Genomic DNA, 18,443 nt, shown 5'->3' with positions numbered 1-18,443 from the left:
ACCTTGTAATTTTTTTTTTTTTTTTTTTTTTTTTTTTTTTTTTTTTTTTTTTGGCTTCTCCATTTCCATGACAACCATCAGGGTTGGCTACGTTCCAAGGTCGCCATGGTAACTATCAGAGGGGGAATCATGCCTGGGATGCTTTGGCTGGGTTTTTCATGAATGATTAGAATGTGTGACACAATGCAGACTGGAGAATGAAAAGGGCGGGCAAGGGGGCCAGCAGGCAGCGGTGGGGACAACTCCCCGCCACAGTCGAGCCCGGAGGCAGCTTCAGCTCCTGTTGTACCCGATTGCAGCTTCTGAACCTGCTGCCTACTAGGAGCTCCTGCTCACCCTCAGGGCCACAGGGTTGAGGTGGTAATGTCACAGCTGCAGTGCCCTTCCCCTTGGTAGGTGTCCCAGTGCCTGTGGGGAGGGTGGGCCTGGGAAGGAGTGGTAGGTGCCTACCCTGTTTACCTTTGGGAGTGAGACTTGGCAATGGCAGAGGCCCCTGAAAGGACCCTTGGTGTCCCCAGGGAGCCAGGATGGGTCGGGAGTGCTTGCCAGGCCAGGGATGCTTTGAGGTCAGGTGCAGTTTTTTTTAATTGAGTTTATTGGTACATTTAGGGATACAGTACAGTTACATTCATTGTTGGGATCTTGTACCTCTACATGACAAGTCTTGATTCTCATTTTTTCCCCTTACCTCTGCCCTCCCTTCACCCCCTCCTCCCCTCCCCATCTACAAACACTTTATTTTCATCTTTTCATTCTCTCACATTTTTTTTCTTTTCCCTTTTTGTTCTTCCCCTACGTATCACACCTTCCCTACATCTTTAGCTCCTTTCCTCCCATTTCTAAATGTCAGTAATCTTATTGTTCTTTAGTCTTTAAGATGTAGTACTCTGTCCTCATGGTGCAAGTGTCTAGTCCGAGTTCAGGAGGGGACTCAGACTAGATGCAACACTTGCCAATGCCTAGCAATCACCCTGCAGTGCTGGTGGCTCCCATGCTGGGAGGGGGTGGTCATCAAAGGGCAGCATATGCTGCCAGGCCTGGGGACAAGCGGGCTCCTGGCTTCTCTGTGGGCTGATGCCATTGGCTGGGTCCTACCTGATCTCTGGAGAGCTCCTGAGGGTGTCTCTAGGATATTGTGACTACTGGGCTGTAAGAAGGCAGAAATGGGATCCCCAAGCACCTTGTTCCCTAACCCTAGCTTTCTGTGCTCCTTATTTTGTCCCTCCAGGTATAATTTCCAAACGGCTCTGCCCTAGTGACTGTGCCCAGGTTATGACGACGAATCCCAAACCGAATAAGGCATTAAAGGTAAGTTAGGTGGGGCTGCAAGTGGGACCTTGTCCCCGTACATGCCCTGGAAGGCCCTCCTTCTCAGCACTGTTTCTGGGGCATGCAGAAGGATTTGATCCTAAGAGCGGGTGGGGACATCACTAGGAAGAAGTTCTTGTCTGGGGAGGTATGCAGGGAGGTGGCCCAGGCTGAGGGACATTAGGGACTGTGTCCATGGGCCCTGCTTCTGCTTGACTTCATCCTCTAGCACCCGGTGTGGCTGAGTGGCCTTGGTGAGTGGCCTCTGTGCCCAGTTCCTGCTGATCCCAGGGTCCACTCAGCTTCCTTGATCTTGGGCCAGCTTTCTTATCTCAGAGCCCCTGGGAGCTTTGTGCACAGCTGGAGCTCCGTGTGTGTGTGTGTGTGTGTGTGTGCGCGCGCGCACGTGCTTGGGGGTCCTTCCCCCTGAGGCAACCCTGCCTGGACAGACCCCAGTTTTGCCCTGATGAGTGAGTGGGGAGGGCTGGTTCAGTTCCTGCACCAGTGCTAGAGCATACTATGGGCAGGGCGCTCTGCAGTGTCCTCATGGAGCTTGGGTCCTGGCAATGACAAGCTGGGGGGGGTCACACCACCACTGGCCCTCCCAAGAGAACAGCTATTGGTCTTCTCTGTTCAAAGAGAGCCACAGTGACAGTAGGGGGCCAGTGGGCTGCCCAGTGTAGCCTTGTGGTGCCCCACTGCTCCCTGTGCAGAAAGCGAGACACCGCTGGGCCTCTGGCCTCCATGGGGCAAGTCCTGAGAGATCCTAGGTCCTCTTGGAACTGACTCTTTCTGCAACGCTCCAGGTCAAGAAGGAGGTGGGTGAGAACGCCCCAGTGCTCAGCGATGATGAGCTGGTGTCCATGTCAGTACGGGAGCTGAACCAGCACCTGAGGGGGCTCACCAAGGAGGAGGTGACGCGCCTGAAGCAGCGGCGGCGCACGCTCAAGAACCGAGGCTACGCGGCCAGCTGCCGCATCAAGAGGGTGACACAGAAGGAAGAGCTGGAGCGGCAGCGAGTGGAGCTGCAACAGGAGGTGGAGAAGCTGGCCCGAGAGAACAGCAGCATGCGACTGGAGCTCGACGCCCTGCGTGCCAAATACGAGGCCCTGCAGACCTTTGCCCGCACTGTGGCCCGTGGGCCCATCACACCCACCAAGGTAGCCACCACCAGCGTCATCACCATCGTCAAGTCTGCCGAGATCTCCTCCACTTCTGTGCCCTTCTCGGCTGCATCCTAGTGCCTACTGGGGCCGCGTCCCCATGCCTGCCCCTGGATCTCTGGCACGAACTGAGCATCTGTGTGCTGTGGACCCCTTGGGGCCAAGGGCAGGGAGAGCAGGACTGGTGGCCGGCCCAGGATGGAGTGTAGGCTCTTGTGAGCCGGCACCACCCGCCGCCCGCCCACATGCACACCCACACCCACACCCACACTCACGCCACCCCTTCTCCCTAGATGTGTCTGTTTGCAGGAACTGGTGGAGTCCTAAGGCACTGCATCCCTACACTGTGCCAAGCAGCTGTGGCTGGGTGAGGAGTGCAGTTTCCATGCCTCTGTGAGTGCCCTGTTGGCCCCGTCCTACCAACCAGCCCCACCAAGTTCTGGCCACCCTGAGGGGCCTGTTGGCAGCTCCAGTCTTCCAATTGTCCCCATGGAAATGCGCTGTGACCTGCTTTAGCTCTTAGGTGTGTGTGCATGTGTGTGTGTGTGTGTGTGTGTTCATCTGCCTGACATCACAGCACCCATTGCTGTAGCACCAGCCTTGGGGGATCAGCTCGGTTGGGCAGGTGGGAAGGACCTGGCAAGTACGTGTCAGAGAGTAATGTGCATGTTACGGAAGGTCCCTGTGTTTTGTGACCCAAGAAGGTCACTGAAAGAGGTGCAGGATCCAGTCTTTAGGTGGAAAGGGGAGTCAGAAGTTTTCCGCCAGTCGGTGGGGAGCAGGCTTAGGCTCGCTGGAGTCACTGCTCACCAGCTGTACTCAGTGTGTGGGAGACAGAGGGTCTTTGGGGGGGGCCTGCTGGGAAGGGCTTCCTTGGTCAGGAGAAGAGGTTGTTAAATTTGGAGGTGACAATGAAGGACATTCTGTGGCTTTAGGGATATTGGTGGACATGGAGTTGGCTGTGGAGGCTGTTCTGTGGCACAGGCCAGGGGCCCCTATAGTTCCCGTTGCTGGGGGAATCTGAGCAGTGAGGTAGGGAGGATGGGGCAGGAGGCAGAGAGGAAACCCAGGTCCTGGGAAGTGGAGGAGGCCTGGGCCATGCTGCACAGGGGTCAGAGGGCACTAGTCAGGATAGTGTTGTTACATCCAAGGCAGTTAGGTTGTGGGTAGGGAGTGTGGTGCTTAACTGTCATTGGAACCTCCTGCTCTTGCTCTGTAGAGCTTTGAGCTGCTGATGCTCTTGGAATCCTTCTGGCTTCCTTCCCCTCAGCATCCCCACAGGGTCCCTCTGGGATAGGGCTTCAGTAGGGCCACCATCATGAGCTGGTGGGATGCCAGCCCTGTGTCTTGCCACCAGAAGCCCTCATATGTGATAAGCAGGGGTAGTGCAGGGGATTCTGTTTCCCTTATGGCTTGCCCTCCACCTACACAGTGAGACCCCCTAGAAGCAAGTGCACTTGCAGGGTGTTGGCCACATTGGGAGGAGGGCAGTGGACAGCCCCAGAGGACAGACAGCCCCAAGGGCTGTGACCTGGTTGTGTGTCTACTGTTAGGAGTGGAGGAAGTATCTGGGAGTCTGTGGAAGCACTGAGGTGCAGCTGGTCATCCTCCCAGCCCCATGGTACTGAGGGCTGGCTGGGCTACAGACCAAGGCCCGTGGGATCCACAAAGAGCAAAGGCCCCTACTGGGCACTTAACAAAAGCTGTCAATACCATAGCCAGGGTAGGTAATCCATATTGGATATCAGTAAGGACCATGGGGAATTATTTAAAGAGAGAAGAATATATATATATATATATATATATATATATATACACATACACACACATTTTATCTTACAGATTTTTCATAATTTTTTTTCCCAGTTTGGTATTGTAGATCTTTGTTAGAGCAGAGCTGTGGGGGGATGGTGGGTGGGGTGGGGCAAATCGCCCTCCTTCCTGGCTTCTGCAAGTTGGCCGCTCGCCATGGATGGAGGCCCAAGATGCCCAAGCCCTCTCCTTGGTCTTCCTGCCTGCAGATGGTGCCAGGCACACTGGGCTCTGGAGAAGGCCTGGCCCTGCAGGTGCTGTGCTTGGCCTCCCAGGGTAGGCCATAGCAATTACAAGTTCTGTCCAGTCCTGGGATCCATGTCCCCATCTCATACGACACAGAGGCGGGTGACCACTGTCCGTGGTTTGCTGCCCATTGCTGGCCTGTGATGCTCAGCTTGGGGTGTGGGAAGTGCCCTGACTTTGGCTTCAGGGTGGACCGAACCATTGTTCCTGCCCAGAGCCTCAGTCCAGGGCTTGGGAAGGAAGCAGCACCTTCTGCTTTTCTTTTCAGACCCTTGAAATTTCATTGTCACAATTTAATATATGTGTTTTTGTTTTTGTTTTTTAAGAAGAAAGACAAGGACCTCTTTGTTGGTTTGTTTTCTGTCTGGCACCTTGGACTTCCCAAAGAAGGCAGGGCCGTGCCTGCCAGGCAGCTGGAACACATGTTCATTGCACAGCCCTGTCTGTCATGGCCACCTGCTACTCGCAGTTCATTTAAATATTTATTTGTGTGCTACTTTTTCCCAATATAAATTATTGAGAAGAGATCATATGCTGTGGACCTTCATCTGTGCCCACCCTGCCCCTGTCTTATGGCTCCCACCTAATTTATTGCTGTATATGTGGCCACTGTGACTGCTTTTGTACCTTTGCAATAAAGAATCTCCTGGTTTCAGGTCCTTCTCGTGCAGACCTGACTCTTGGGGCCAAGGACCTGGCATGCTAGACTGTGGTGTGTATTGGGCAGGCCTGCGCCCCTCCCAGCCTTGCTGCCCACCCTCACCGTAGCCCCCTCCTGGTGAGTCAGGTTGGGATCATCCACTGTCCACCTCTGCTCTGGCTCGGTTAGACTGTTGGTGGATTCCTGGGCTTCCCAGCCCTGCCAGAGGTCTCTGACAGTGGGTGCAGTCTCTGTGTTACAGCTGGGAGCCACAGAGCCCCCTTTCCAGCAAGGTGGGCTTCAAGATGAGCTGACAAGGCATGAGAGAGGGATGGAGTCTGGGGCAGAGAGCAGAGTTCCCCCACGGTGGCCTAAGAACTGCTCCAGAAAGCAGAGGCCCTGACCAGGTCTGGGGCAGGTGGGCCTCTGGCCTGGCCTTCCATGGTGAGCAGCTCCCACCCCACCAGCCCCACAGGGGCAGACAGGGCAGGATTTGGAGGAGGGTTGGGCTTGCTGTGTGATCTGCCCCTTGCGGGTCCTACTTTCAACATAAACTGAACAGGGCAGGGTACACAAGATGGCCCTGGCATGGTAGGCTGCAGTGAGTCCCCACCAGGCCAGCTCTCCCTGACTGACCCCAGAGTCCCATGGCTCCAGCGCTAGGCGAGCTGGGGTGACTCAGAATCCCAGGCCCAGCTCCTGGAGGCTATGGTTAGACAGAGAAGTTGTGAAGGGGACCTAGGCTGGCCTGAGGGGCATCTGCCCTCAGGTTTCCCACCTGGGCCACCTCAAGTGGATATAACAAGCTACTGCCTGCCGAGTCACCCCCTCCTGTATCCCATGGGTAGGCTGTCCTCAGAGCCCACTTTTTCATCAGTGATGATGAGGCCAAAACACTTCTTGGTCCTCTTTCCTCTGAGGCACCCACACATTCCCCTAGGAGGCTGGCAGGCCTCAGCCCAGATGTTTCATTCAAGGCCACACTGGCCATGTCTGTCCTGCCTGCAGTGGGTAAGAGCCCACAGCTTCAGTGTTGTATTAGCAGGGCCTGTCCCCAGGTGTCTGTGGAAGAGTTGGTGGCATGTGGAGTCAGCCCTTGCCAGCTTTGTGGCTCCAGGCAACTTGCTAGACCTCTCTGGACTTGCTCACCCATCCGAGCCTCACCAGGATTCAGTGTTTGTTGGTTCCTCACACAAGTGGGTGCTTGGTAGAAACCCTGGATGCTATCAGGTCTAGCAAAGGGCTCTATCTGGAGCTCACATAGTGTCAGGCTCCCCTGAAGGGTCCCAAGGGCAGCTGCCCTCCTATATAGGGCTGTGGGCACCTCAGGCTGCCCCCTCGGCAATGCACAGAGGCTGGCATGGAGCCTATTGAAGGTCTCCGGGAAGCATGGTCCCCCCCGCCTGGCCTATGGGATGCCTCTTGGGCCTGCCGGATGCAGAGGGCATGATAAAGTGGCAGCAGTGGGGGTGGGTCTTTCCAGCTGGGTGCAGAGAGGAGGAACCTTATCAACAGCCCAGTTGCCCAGCAGAAGCTGCTGACCTTGAGTTCCTGACCCTGGGCCAGGAGCAAGACTGTGGGGAGAGGCCTGCTCTCTAGCTGACACTGAGCTTAGTTCCACCCGGCCGAGTCCCTCATTTTGGGGCACATGTCCCTCTTCCCATGGTGAGCTGCCCCCTGGAAGCTGGCAGCAGGGTAGCGGGTGGGAGCTGCCATTCCTGGGAGTTGCCTGCCAGGCCTTCCTGCCTGCCTGTGCTGTGGGACTCACCCTTGTGCCTGGGATGCCCCATGGGGAGAGCACTTGTGCCAGGGCCCAGCAGCAACTCCTCCAATCCCATCCCAACTGCCTTTGCTCTCTCTGTGTGCCCAAGGTCCTCTGACCCTTCCTACTCCAAGGCAGGGAATGCTTGAGGCTCTTAGGGCACATGGAGTAAAAGGAGAGAAGGGAGAGGCCAGGCCTGTACCCTATGTAGCTGGGCACTGGAGGCTGTGCCTTGGGACCTCATCCACCTGCAGCAGGGCAGGACCAACATGAGGCTTGGCTGGGAGGGTGGTGACTGCACTGGCTCCCTTGTGTTGGCACACGGCCAGGCTCCTGATCTCAAAGTCCACACTGCCCCACAGTGCTCTGAACCATACCACTGGCAGCTGCCAGGGAGGGAGGACCCCAGAACTATGGGCCTGGCGAGCAGCACCCCATGTTCTGTTGATGGGATGCTGGCCCTTTAGGAACAGAAGGCTAACACGCCATTAGAAAGTCCAAGTTGTTTATAAACAAGGCGGCTCCATGGAGAACAGCAGGTCACCAGCCAGCCTTGCCCGCTGCCCCAAGGCTCTGTGCAGTGGGCTGCCCTTGTGGCTGTACCATGTGCTCAGGGTGATTCCTGCCAGGCTGTACCTCTGGGTCCCAGCCCTTAGCACCTGTGACTCCTCTGCTGTTCTGGGCTGGGCTGCCCAGCCCTTCCCCAGTGTCCCTCCCTGTAGCTGCCCAGCCTGACCGTGCATCTCTGCCTATCTTGTCCAAGGAGCAGCCAACTCGCACTGCCTCCACAGTGGCCTGGTGTGGCTGATGGCTGATCACCCCACTGGGTTCTTTGGCTTGTCTGACGTGCCCCAGTCCCTTTCCTGGGTCAGGTGGTCCACTGAACACCCAACTCAGAGCTGCGCATAGGACAGGAGGGCTCTCCAGAGAGGCCAGGCCTTTGGCAAGAGCATTGCTGGGGGCCCCTGTTCATCCCAGAGGCTTGGGCAGCCCAGGTCTCTATAGGTCCTCTGAGGGGATCAGCATGCGCTTCTCCACATTCCGGCTCCTCCGCCCTCTACCAGGGCCTCCAGCCATGCCAGGGTGGGTTATGGGTGAGGGCTGCTCAGCCTGGCCAGGCACTGGGGCCTCATGTGTGGCCTGCTGCATATACTGCTGGTAGGCAGGGGAGAAGTTGTGGATGGCATCCTGGACGATATCCTGGGGGCTGATGGTCTCCTTGAGGCCACTGGAGATGCTCTGCATGGGTGCCGGGGGGACTAGGAGCAGACGGCATGTGGGCCAGGGCCAGAGGTACCTGTGACCCAGCAACTCCCAGCACACACTCAGACCCAGGACACAACTCTTAGCCCTACTCCCCATCCACCTCAGGCCACCCAGGCTGGGCTCCCACATGTCCATATCCCAGCCTCAACTGGCAGAGGGTGACCCCAGGCCCTCTGAGCTGGCTTGGTTCCTCCCCCTGCAGTTTCCAAGAGGCTCTGGGGGGACACCATTGGCTGGCCTAGGGTGGGGTCGTCACATCCTTGGCCGCAATGCCCTGACTGGAGCCAGACACCTGGGTAGCCCCAGGCCCTTGTGGTCCAAACGGCCATCAGTAGGGACGCCAGTTCCCATCCCCCTCACTGAAGGCCCTGGGGTTGTGGTCCCTGTCCAGCCCATCTCCTTCGGGCCTTGCCCATGTCCAGTCCTGTACACCCCCAGCTTGACATCCTGGAGCCCTGGCTATGAGCCTGGCTTACCTGGGGAGTTCTTCTTTTCTGCATACACCTGGCAGGTAAAGGCGTAGCGCAGGGCTACGGAGGCAAAGGGCATCTCAATGCAGATGAGGAAGTTCTGGTAGCCAGCAGCCAGCGTTCCGGCCCCCACCCTGGTGCCACCGATGGCCTGAACTTCAGGGATGACCCCACACCTCTCCAGGATGGCCAGCAGCAGCCCTGGGAATGGCAGCTCCCTCTCAGCCCTGGCCCTGGATGGCCTCAGCCAAGGCTCCCGCCAGGGCTGGCCTAGGACATCCTGTCCACGTGGCCTCCTTCTGTGGGAGGAGGGGCTGAGGTTCACAGGGACCAGGCACCTCCAATGTCATGGTCCCTGAGTGCCCATCCTGCCACATCCAACCCTGGGTGTGGGTCCCACCTGCAGTTCCTACGGTTTACAGAGGGGACAGTGAGTACCTGGGCCTGTGTGGGAACCTGGCAGGGAAGGGTGTGGGAAGCCACAGAGTGGTCTCACTGTGCCACCTACATGATTCCTCCTGCTGAGGGATTTCACCACGACCGTGTCTGGTGCACTGGGGAAACTGAGGGTGTAACTGGAACCAGGTTCTGGGAATGGACTGCCCTCAGCACTGTGCCCCGCCACCCACCCTGCCAGAAGGAGAGGAAGATGACGGCCTTGATGGTGAGGAACTTCAGGACCGGCTCAAAGGGCTGAAGAAGGTCCCTGGTGGCGAAGTAGAAGAGGAACAGCGCGTAGAGGGCCAGGCTGACAGAGGTGTTGTAGATCAGGGTCACGTACAGGTAGCCGCTGTGGACACTGGCCGGAGAGCTGCTGTCAGGCCCCCACTGGCTCTTGGCCTGCCCCATCCTGCCCTGGGCAGTGCTATGATAGCCCCTGCCACCTCCCTTCAGGGAAACAGGACCTTTGGGGCCTCCTCAGTGTAGAGGAGCAAGGCCCCTTCTGCTGGCTGGAAAGACCCCACTGCCCTGTTGGAAAACCACCTCCACAACCTCATCTACCAGCCGTAGCTGAAGGAAGGGGTCCCTGTGTTGTGGGCATGGATGGGTGTGCATATTTGTGTACATGTGCCCCGAGCAAAACTCTTCCCTGCCTACTGGGTGTAGCCCTGGGGTCCTTAGCACGAAGACTGTGCCAAAGTCCCCTCTGCTTCACCCCCACCCTTTTCCTCGAGGCAAGGACCACCCCCCTGGGCCTGGGCCTGGGCCTGCCAGGCAACCACTCACACGCCACCCCCTTACTTGAAGTCCCCATCGTGGTATTTGCCGAATGCCTGCAGGACGATGGTTGTCAAGGCCATGATGGGCTTCACAATGCAGAACTGCAGGGTGGCCTGGGGGCAGGGGGTGAGGCCGAGCAGCTGGCAATGAGCCAGCTCTGCATACCTAGTGGCAAGCACAGCCTGGCATTGCCCAGGAAGGGGGAGGTGGAGGGAGGGGCAAGGCCATTCACCTGCTTGCAGAAGCGCAGGAAACCAATGGAGTAGGACATGCCCCGGAGGCAGCAGGTGCCATAGAAGCAGCTGGACCTGTGGGGAGAGGGTCCTTGAGGTGGGCTGGGAGGATAGTCCCCAACCCTGGCCTGTCCCAGCCCCAGCTCAGGGCATGGTGGGTAATGGGGGACAGACTTACTTGATGGGCTTGCCCCGGATCTCAGCCATGATGGTGCTCTCACCCCCCAGGTACTGGAAGCAGAGGCTCAGGAAGCTGTAAATGACAAAGGCTGCAAGGCGACAGGGGCTGCTGTGAGCCCAAGGCCCACAGGACCATCCTGCACCAGGATCCTGCCAGACCTACATGGAGCTTGTGAGGCCTGACAGTGGAGGGATGGTGCCCATGCCACCTGCAGCCCGGTCACAGCTGCAGTGGGTGCCCCTGAGGCCTGGAGTCTGACACCCCTTGGCCTCACGCACCCACCATGCAGCCCCCCAGACTTGGCCTTGCACGTCACCTTCGTAGCAGTCACGCACAGAGTCGAAATAGACGTAGTACTGGTGGCTGCCGAGGAGGAGGAGGCTGAGCCAGGAGTCGAAGGCATAGATGGGCACAATGAGCAGCAGGCGGATGATGTAACGCTGCTCGCAGGGCACAGTGTAAGAGTGCAGGTGCAGGTAGATCTGGGCAGATAAAAGCACACATGGAGCCGCTGCCTGCCACCCCTTGGCCCTGCTGCCCAGCAAGGGAGAGAGATGGGCAGAGCCACCTGGTGTCCCAAGTATTTCTTAGTCTCTTGCAGCCAACCTGCTTGTCAGGAAATGGAAAGTAAATACCATTCTACTGTAGTCAGATAGCATATAAAATATATACTTAATATATAGATATTAAAAATATATATAAATATATACGAAATATATATTTTATTAGAATATAATCATATTCTCTCTCTCTCTCTCTGGCAATGGGATTCAACCTAAGTCCTTTGCCCTGAGCTGAAGCCCTGTTTAATTTTATTTCTTAAAAAAAATTGTTTTTTTGTACCGGGAATTGTACTCAGTACCTGTGCTTGCCAGGTAGGCACAGGCACTGCTGAGTGACATCCCTGGCTGTTTCTTAAATTTTGAGACAGAGTCTTACTTAAATTGCTAAGTTGCCCAGGCCTCAAACTTGCAATCCTCCTTCCTCCCAGAGTGCTGGGATTACAGGTGCATGTAAACAAATAAAGTCCATATATTTATGGCATCCAGTCTGTTGTTTCAACAGACAGGTGTTGTGGAAGGGTCAAATCCAGAAGATTCATCATGCCCACTGTCTCACACACCAAATTTTAAGGTGTGGAAACAAAGTTTACTTCTTCAGAAAAAAAATTTTTTTTTTGAGACAAAGGGTCTCATATGTAATTCAGGCTGGCCATGAACTTACTATGTAGTCAGGCTGGCCCCAAACTCGAAGCGATCCTCCTGCCTCAGCCTGTGTGCTGAGATTACAGGTATGCATCACCATGCCCAGTTTAGCAACTTTTTAAAGTACTAAATTTTTTTTTCCTTTGGTACCAAGGATCAAACTCAGGACCTTGCACTTGGGAGGCAGGCAGCAGCACCACTGAGCTAAATCCCTGGCCCAAAGTACTAAATTTTTTAAAGCACACACTGGGCAAGTGCTTGGTTCACTGAGCTACAAGCTCCGCCCTTCCTGTAGCAAGTTGCAAACATGAAACACTGTGTTTAGTTGCTACCTCAGGAGGCGTGAGATGGCCGGGCTCTGAGAAGTAGGTGGTAAGGGAGGTGTCTGTTTAGGTGTTCACTTGCTCTTTCCTTCAACAAGAATTCCCTGAGCTCTGTTAAAAGTGAGGCCCAGGGTAGGGCAGGATACACCCCTGATGGGGCAGGTCCTCTGCAATGCAGTCTGGCTCTGAACCTGGGGACAGTGGAGGACTTAGGACCTCTGTCCCTAGGAGAAAATCTGCTCAGAAGTAAGGGGAAAGACACATGCATAAGGACATTTATCCTAGGGATCTGTAGGGAATGACTCTTAGGACCCCCATGCCAGTGGGCTGAAATGACTACACCATGGAGCAAGGGCATGTGGGAATACTACACAGCCCATAAAAATGATGCCCAGAAACTCAGGCCTGTGGGGAAGTGTTCCAACAGGATGTGACACCTAAGAGCCAGGACTGGACAGCAAGTAAGATCAAGGTCCCATCCCTAGGCTGTGGGAAGTATGATTAGACTTGTTACCTTTGAAGTTTTCTAGATTTCCCACACTTTCCACAAGGACACGACATGGACAGGGCTGTGGAAGGGGGCTCAGGAGCTGGGTGCACTGGTCCTGTGGGGGAAGCGTCCCAGGGGACAGGGCTGTGTGGAGGGCAGGTGGAGGGCATGCTGCCTGGCTCAGAGTGTGAGGGCAACTGGCATCAGGGCCGGCTGCTTATCAGGTGCACACCTCCCTTGTGTGTGGTGGGAGGACACACCACAGCCTGAGTCAGGAGACCTGGTTGATGACCTTGGCGAGCCAGTCTCCTCTCCAGCCTTGGTTTCCCCATCTGTAAAGTGAGCATCAAACCTCTCTGTCCATTCAACTCTAAAGGGGCGGAGTGTCTGGGACTCTTCTGCCAGGCAGGTCTGGCGTGGGCTGGGGGTTGGGGAGGGGACAAGCATGGCCCTGTGCGTCCCCACAGGTCCTGTCCCAGCTGCACACTCCCCAAGCCACCAGCATAGCCACATGCACAGCCGTTCCCTAGGGCTATAGGCTGGGTCAGCCCGAGTCCTCCCTGGTATCCCAACAGGAAGGCCCAGCCTCCACACCACCTCTATAGCTCTGGCTCTGCCTGACCCATCTTGGAAATGTACCATGTATCCCAGTGGGTGCCACACACAGGGCCCCCTGCCCCTGGGTTCACCTACCTATCCATGCCCCACCCACATGGCAGGTGAGCTAGTAGGAAGAGATGGCCCTGTGCTCTCAGTAGCTCTCCACCACCTTCTGTGGCTCCCAGTTCCCCGACCCCACCGAGCCAAACTCCTTGCCAGGTCGTGACAGCCCCACGAGCCCTGCACAACTCTCACCTCCCACCTCTGTGGCACTGTCCTTCAGGCACACGATTCTGCACCTCTCTGTACCTCTGAAAATGCTCAGGAGGGTTCTGTCTCTGACTCTCTCTGTCCCTGGTGTCTCCACCACTCCAATGCCCACTCCCTAAACCTCCCAGGCTACTGAGCCTGACAGTTCTAGGGGTGTCCTTTCTCCCCATTCACGGCTTGTTCGGGCCTGGGGCTCTGTGTGGAGCCTGGGGAGCAGCCCCATCTGCAGGAACGCTGTGCTCTCTGGCCAGGCTGGGCCCAGCTCCTTGTGCCCCCTCCCTTTCCCCCAAACCCATCCCGTCCTTAGCTCCTGTTCCCCTGGTTCCCACCCCTCTCTGATTCCCCATCCCCTCAGTTCCCAGCTGCCTGTTTCTAGACTGAAACTTCCTGAAGGTCAAAGTCCAAGCCCTGGCCACTCTACCCTAGGTGCCACCCCTCTGGGGGAAGAAGGCCTTTCTTCTTTCCAGCTAAGGGGCCTGGGAGGGATCCTTGGTGCCCCTGAGCCCTGATGTTCTTGTCTGTGAAATGGTCCATGTGGCTGACCTTGATGAGCAGGGTTAGGGGCCAAGGAAATGCCCAGAAATGCCTTGCCACATTCTGCCCTCTGCCTGGCAGAGACCTCCCTTCTTCAGGCTTGGTTTCCACATGCCAAATCCTGGAGAAAGGACCGTGTCCCTTCCCTGGTGCCTGTGCCTAATGCCACCCTGGTCCCATTGGGCTGTGGTGTCTGGTCCAGTGGGTCTCTGGCTAAGCTGAATGGTATCCCATGGAGGTCAGTCCCAGGGAGGCTCAGAGTAGGGAAGACTTACCTGGTGGCAGGTGAGCACCAGGGCTGCCCACACAAAGATGCCAGAGATACCTTGGGCCAGTGCTGTGGTGAGGAAGAGCTGGGGGGCTCCCTGGGAGCCATTGCCCACACGGTCCATCTGCGGCTCTGCAGGCACCATGGACATGGTGGCCAGGGGGCTGGGTGGTAGCCAGGTCAAGGGCGCCAGGGCCGCTCCGGCCATTTCCAGGAGCCCTGAGACATTACTCATCTGCAGAGAGGGAGGATGCGGGGGAGGACTGAAGGCCAAGGGGCAGCTCCCGCCTGGCAGGGGCGGGGCAGGGCAGGGGTCACCAGAGGGAGGCTATGCCAGGTGGTACCCACTGCAGTGCCTGTTCCTCGGCATGGTAGGAGCAAGTCTCTGCCTGGTTACTGTCCCTGGCGCTCTGACTTTCAGGTTGTGGGTCCACCTGTCCCTTCCATGGGAATTTGGATCTGACTGTCCTATCTCTCCCTTGGCCCCAGGCAGCCCTCGGCACCATCCACGCAAGAGGCCCTGGCTCCTTCCTGCCCGGGGGTCAGACTTCAGCTGCCTCTGTCTTGGGGAGACTCCTCAGTTTCCCCTTGTATACAACAAACTCTACTCTGATGGGACACCTAGGGATACCTAGGCTTCAGGGAGTCCGTAGTTTAGGAGCCAAAGGCAGCTTCCACCCAGGTTTAGGAAATGGGGCCTTCCTGTCCTGCCTGCCTGGGGGTGCTGGGTGGAAGTCCACCTGTGCTGACTGCCTCCCATGCTGGGCCCTACTGAGTGTGCCTGGAGATGTTTTACCACGCTTCCCCAGCCGCCACCCTGCCTGCCCTCTGGCGGGCACCTGCTCTTCAGTCTCTGGACAAGCTTGAGGGGCCTCAGGTACATATCCACTCCCACCCAGGCAGCCCTGGGCAGCCTACCTCCCCCCTCCAGCTGTTGGTCACAGGGCCCAGAGCCTACCTCCTCGGGCAGGAAGCTCCTGGCCCAGCCCTGGGAAGCCCAGCCTCCAGGGACACTGGGCTGGTCATTTGAGTTGCCACGTGGCCCCACTGATGGCCCAATGAGGGTGGGGCAAGCTGCTATCAGAAGGGCTGTATCAAGATCTGCAAGGCCTCACCTGCCTAGTGGCCCACCTGGGGAGGGCTGGGAAGGAGGAGCCAGGCTTGTCCCCTCCCTGCGACACTCTATCCCTCAGGCTGTTTGCTCAGTAGCAGCTGGCTCCCAGGAAGCAGCAGGCCCACAGGGGCCCTCACCTGCCTGAGCCAGGTGGCTGGGCAACTGCCTGGGCAGGGATGGGTGGGAGGGGTCTGGGTAGGCTGAGGTGGGGAGCTGGACTGCAAGGGCAGGAGTGGGGAGCTCAAGAACAGGGTTTCTTTGGCGCAATGAGAAAGTTGGGGACTCTCGGTGGCTGGAAGTGCTCACTGCACTTCATGAAGGGGCAATTTATGAAGGGGCAGATTGTGCTATGTGAGTTTTAACAAAGCACCAGGCCCTAGGGGGAGAGTGCCGGTTTCTGTGTTGTAGGGAGGGGTGTGTGGGGGGTGACAGCTGGGTTGCTGGGCCTCGCTGAGTCTGGAACTGCAGCTGCACGGAGACCCTGGGGCCCCAGCCTGTTCCTTGGTCTGTCCTGGTCACTGTTCACAGTGGCACGGGAGCTGTCAGGCGGTGCTCCTCTGAGGGTTTAGGGTCACACACTTCTGTTCTTTCTCCACCTGACCACGCCTGGGGCCTGAGCTGACACCCATAATCCCCTTCAGGGAGTGGGTCTTCCAGCCAGACCCATTTCACAGAGGAGGAGATTGAGGCTTGGAATAATGTTTCCACAAGGGTTGCACAGCCCTTAGAGAAGGGAGGATTAGTGGGGAGGCCCCAGAATCCAGACCCATCCCCAGTTCTGGGTCCTGTATCTGAGGCCTAGGCATCTCCTGGACCTCTGCCTACCTTGCTGGGGATGACCACCAGGGGATGCTCTTCCTGCTGGGCAAAAGGTCCCTATGGCTCTCCTGGCCAGGGGTCCACCCCACTGTCCTGTAGCAGATGTCAGTCTGGGGTCTGGCCAGGGACTATGGCTAACCATACCCTTCATGTCCTGGGACCCATTCCAGCCACATATCCCAGGGAGCTGACCTTATCTTGCTGCCCTGAGGGGAGGGTGGTCTTGGCTGGGTGCTCACCTCCTCCTCCAGCCAAGGGTGGACATCTGACTTTAAGGAAGGGGATGGCACTCTAACAGGATACTGGGGCTATGAGGGCAGGGACAGCCTCCTTAGCCCAGGGGTCAGGTGGGATTGTCACTACATGGCCACCCCAGCGGTCCACAGATCAGCGCAAGACCACATGCTGCCGAACTCAGGCACAAGAGGGTGCTGGGTCCCCAGCTGACCAGCCTTCATCTGGAGGCCAGGGTCACAGACTACACCATTTAGGAGAGGTTGGCAGACCCAGCATTACTTCTCAAGGAGAGGGCTGCACACTCACCAAAACTGTAGCAGGACAGACCTGCCTGCCCACATCCGGGCAGCGGAACCTCTGACCATTGCTCAGATTCCTGCTGCCCCAACAAGCCCCGACACCCAGGGCCTATCCCATCCCCTGTACCTTGTCCCTTCTGCTTCAGCCTGCTTTTGCCCTGATATCTGTGGCTCCTAGGCCTGACTGCTGGTAGTACCCAAGCCTGTGACCTGTCTCTCTACACAAGGGTCCCCTGTGCCTCACACCCTCATCTCTGGTGCCCAGTTGCTTCCTAGGACTGTATTCCACACAGCCCAGGTGATGGGACTGCCTCAGGCTTCCAGAGGTGGTGTGGCACCGCCTACCATCCTGATTTTCCCACCCGGTCCCACAGCTCCCCCTTGGGGCCCTCCCTAGCTGGTGCCCCATGAGTAGCTGGTGGCACTTGCCACTGAACTTGTTTTGGCCTATGCAATGGCCCTCACCCAAGGAACACCCACCCCTGGTGCACAGCAGGGTAGTGACCGAGCCCCAGGCCCTGGGCGCTCAGGTCAAGGAGTCACAAGTAGGGTGGGGCTCAGGGAGAAGCAGTGGTAACCTGGAGCCCCATCCCTCCCACAGCCCTGCAGGTTATGGAAGCATGGGTGACACACTGCTGTCCATCTCAGGGACCAGGGAGCCACCTCTCCCCACCTTCTGCCTCCTCCAGCTCTTCCTATCCCCATCACACCTTCCCACAAACACGTAGGCAGCACCACCTCCTGGTGGCCAGGATGCCACTCCTCACCTGGGCAGCCTCAGTTTCCCCATGCAACCTGAATCCCATGTATGGCTGTGTAGCAGGTCAGAGTGCTCAGAATGGAAACACAAGCTGTCCCCTGCCCACTACTCCTCAGGTGGCTGCAGGTCACTTCAAAGTGTATCTGTCTGGAATCCTGCCGCCAGACCAGCAGGGATCTAGGACTGAGCTCCAGTGGCCCACCTGGCCTGGTATCTGCATTCAGGTGAGATGTGGGGGTGCCTCAGCTTCTGGCCCCTGGGCTGCCTCACTCTTCCTGTGCCCACAAGCCCCAAAAGCCAGGGTGGGCCTTCCTGGGAACATGGGGATACCACTCCCTGCATTGTGGGTCTTTGTCTTCTATGCTGCCACTCCTGTCCCCAAAGAACCTGCTGGGACCTGTCCATGCCTGCCTTTGTCCACAGTAGCTGCCAGCCTTGGGTGCAGCCCTGGGGCCTTCCACCTAGATCTGGGCATGGCCTTGGCCTTGCCGGGGCTTTTTTTTGGTGGCATCCTATAGCTGGGGAGCACAGTCTCTGGGCTCGAGATGGGATGCAGGCAGAAAGGCGTAACTCAGAATTTTAGGAGTGGGTTTTCTCCAGGAAACCCCACCCCACTGAAGTGTCAGGCCCCAGTCTGGAAACCATGGCCCTCCCTTTTAGTCCCACATGCATACAGCTCACCTCCCTGAGGCTCTTGGCTGCTGGCAGGGCCCCTGATAGGCTTGCAGCTTGGTCTTCCAGACAGGGGACACACTCTGCAGTGTCTTGGCCTGGGAGGGTGGCGGAAGGGGTGACCCACGCAGCACAGCCTCCAGCCCTCTGCTGCCCTCCTCCCAGCAGCCAGGTCCCCCCACACCCTTACTGCTGCCCAGAGACTCCTCCCCACCCTGCCTAGCCAGCCCTACCTGCCCAAGCAGCCTCTCCTGGGCCACACCCTCTGTCACCCTGCCCAGGTTCTGGGACCAGCCTTCAATCCTTGCCACATCCACCTGCCTGAAGTCTGGGGCCTACAGCCCGACATCGAGGTGGCTTTCTGATGGCCATGTACCAAGGGTGGGCTGGTCACTGCATCACTGGCCCTGGGTGTGGGGGTGGTGATGCCCATGTCTCACACGCACTGAGGTTCTGGGTGACCAGCCTGTCTTCTCCAGCCCTTCCTCTGTATATACATTTCCACCTTCCCTTCATCCCCAGACAGCTTCAGGGAGGCTGGGACAAGCGT

At 57.4% G+C, this 18,443-nt stretch overlaps 2 protein-coding genes across 7 annotated transcripts in view; one reads left to right on the top strand and one right to left on the bottom strand.

Annotated features, from left to right (window-relative positions):
- The window catches only part of Mafk (MAF bZIP transcription factor K), an 11,382-nt gene extending 6,194 nt beyond the window's left edge, over positions 1-5,188 (top strand). For 2 of the 4 annotated variants that reach the window (XM_010612099.3, XM_033764817.1), the window contains exons 2-3: positions 1,229-1,308; positions 2,115-5,188. In XM_010612099.3, the coding sequence (XP_010610401.1) occupies positions 1,273-1,308; positions 2,115-2,549 (471 nt within the window). In that variant the 5' untranslated portion in view covers positions 1,229-1,272 and the 3' untranslated portion in view covers positions 2,550-5,188. Of the gene's footprint in view, positions 1-85; positions 109-816; positions 1,309-2,114 lie in introns of those variants that run through there. The other 2 variants (XM_010612098.3, XM_019205735.1) reach the window with 2 other exon arrangements.
- A 2,096-nt stretch (positions 5,189-7,284) lies between these two features.
- Positions 7,285-18,071, bottom strand: Tmem184a (transmembrane protein 184A). 3 transcript variants are annotated; one of them, XM_010612096.2, is made up of 9 exons: positions 14,911-14,954; positions 14,000-14,227; positions 10,619-10,784; positions 10,300-10,390; positions 10,121-10,196; positions 9,910-10,001; positions 9,297-9,466; positions 8,674-8,868; positions 7,285-8,190 (listed from the first exon to the last, which is right to left on the bottom strand). In XM_010612096.2, exons 2-9 carry the CDS (start codon positions 14,225-14,227, stop codon positions 7,931-7,933), a joined length of 1,278 nt encoding a protein of 425 aa, XP_010610398.1. In that variant the 5' UTR covers positions 14,911-14,954; the 3' UTR covers positions 7,285-7,930. The 3 variants fall into 3 exon arrangements, with proteins under 3 accessions (XP_010610398.1, XP_010610396.1, XP_010610395.1); XM_010612094.3 differs by lacking the exon at positions 14,911-14,954 and adding an exon at positions 17,903-18,071 and having other exon boundaries at positions 7,286-8,190; XM_010612093.2 differs by having other exon boundaries at positions 7,286-8,190; positions 14,951-15,092.
- Between the last annotated feature and the right edge of the window lie 372 nt (positions 18,072-18,443).

This window comes from Fukomys damarensis, unplaced genomic scaffold (assembly GCF_012274545.1).
Source record: "Fukomys damarensis isolate Sample0158 unplaced genomic scaffold, DMR_v1.0_HiC HiC_scaffold_17, whole genome shotgun sequence".
Taxonomy (NCBI): Eukaryota; Metazoa; Chordata; class Mammalia; order Rodentia; family Bathyergidae; genus Fukomys; species Fukomys damarensis.
This window is presented reverse-complemented; position numbering and strand designations above follow the sequence as displayed.

What these genes read in the sequence shown, in the direction of transcription:
- Tmem184a (XM_010612094.3), bottom strand. Translation starts at nt 14,227, where the DNA reads ATGAGTAATGTCTCAGGGCTCCTGGAAATGGCCGGAGCGGCCCTGGCG. An exon ending in CTTCCTCTCCTTCTGGCAGG is followed by an intron (nt 8,869 to 9,296) that starts GTGGGTGGCGGG and finishes TGCCATTCCCAG; the next exon opens with GGCTGCTGCTGGCCATCCTG. An exon ending in AGAAAAGAAGAACTCCCCAG is followed by an intron (nt 8,191 to 8,673) that starts GTAAGCCAGGCT and finishes GTCTGCTCCTAG; the next exon opens with TCCCCCCGGCACCCATGCAG.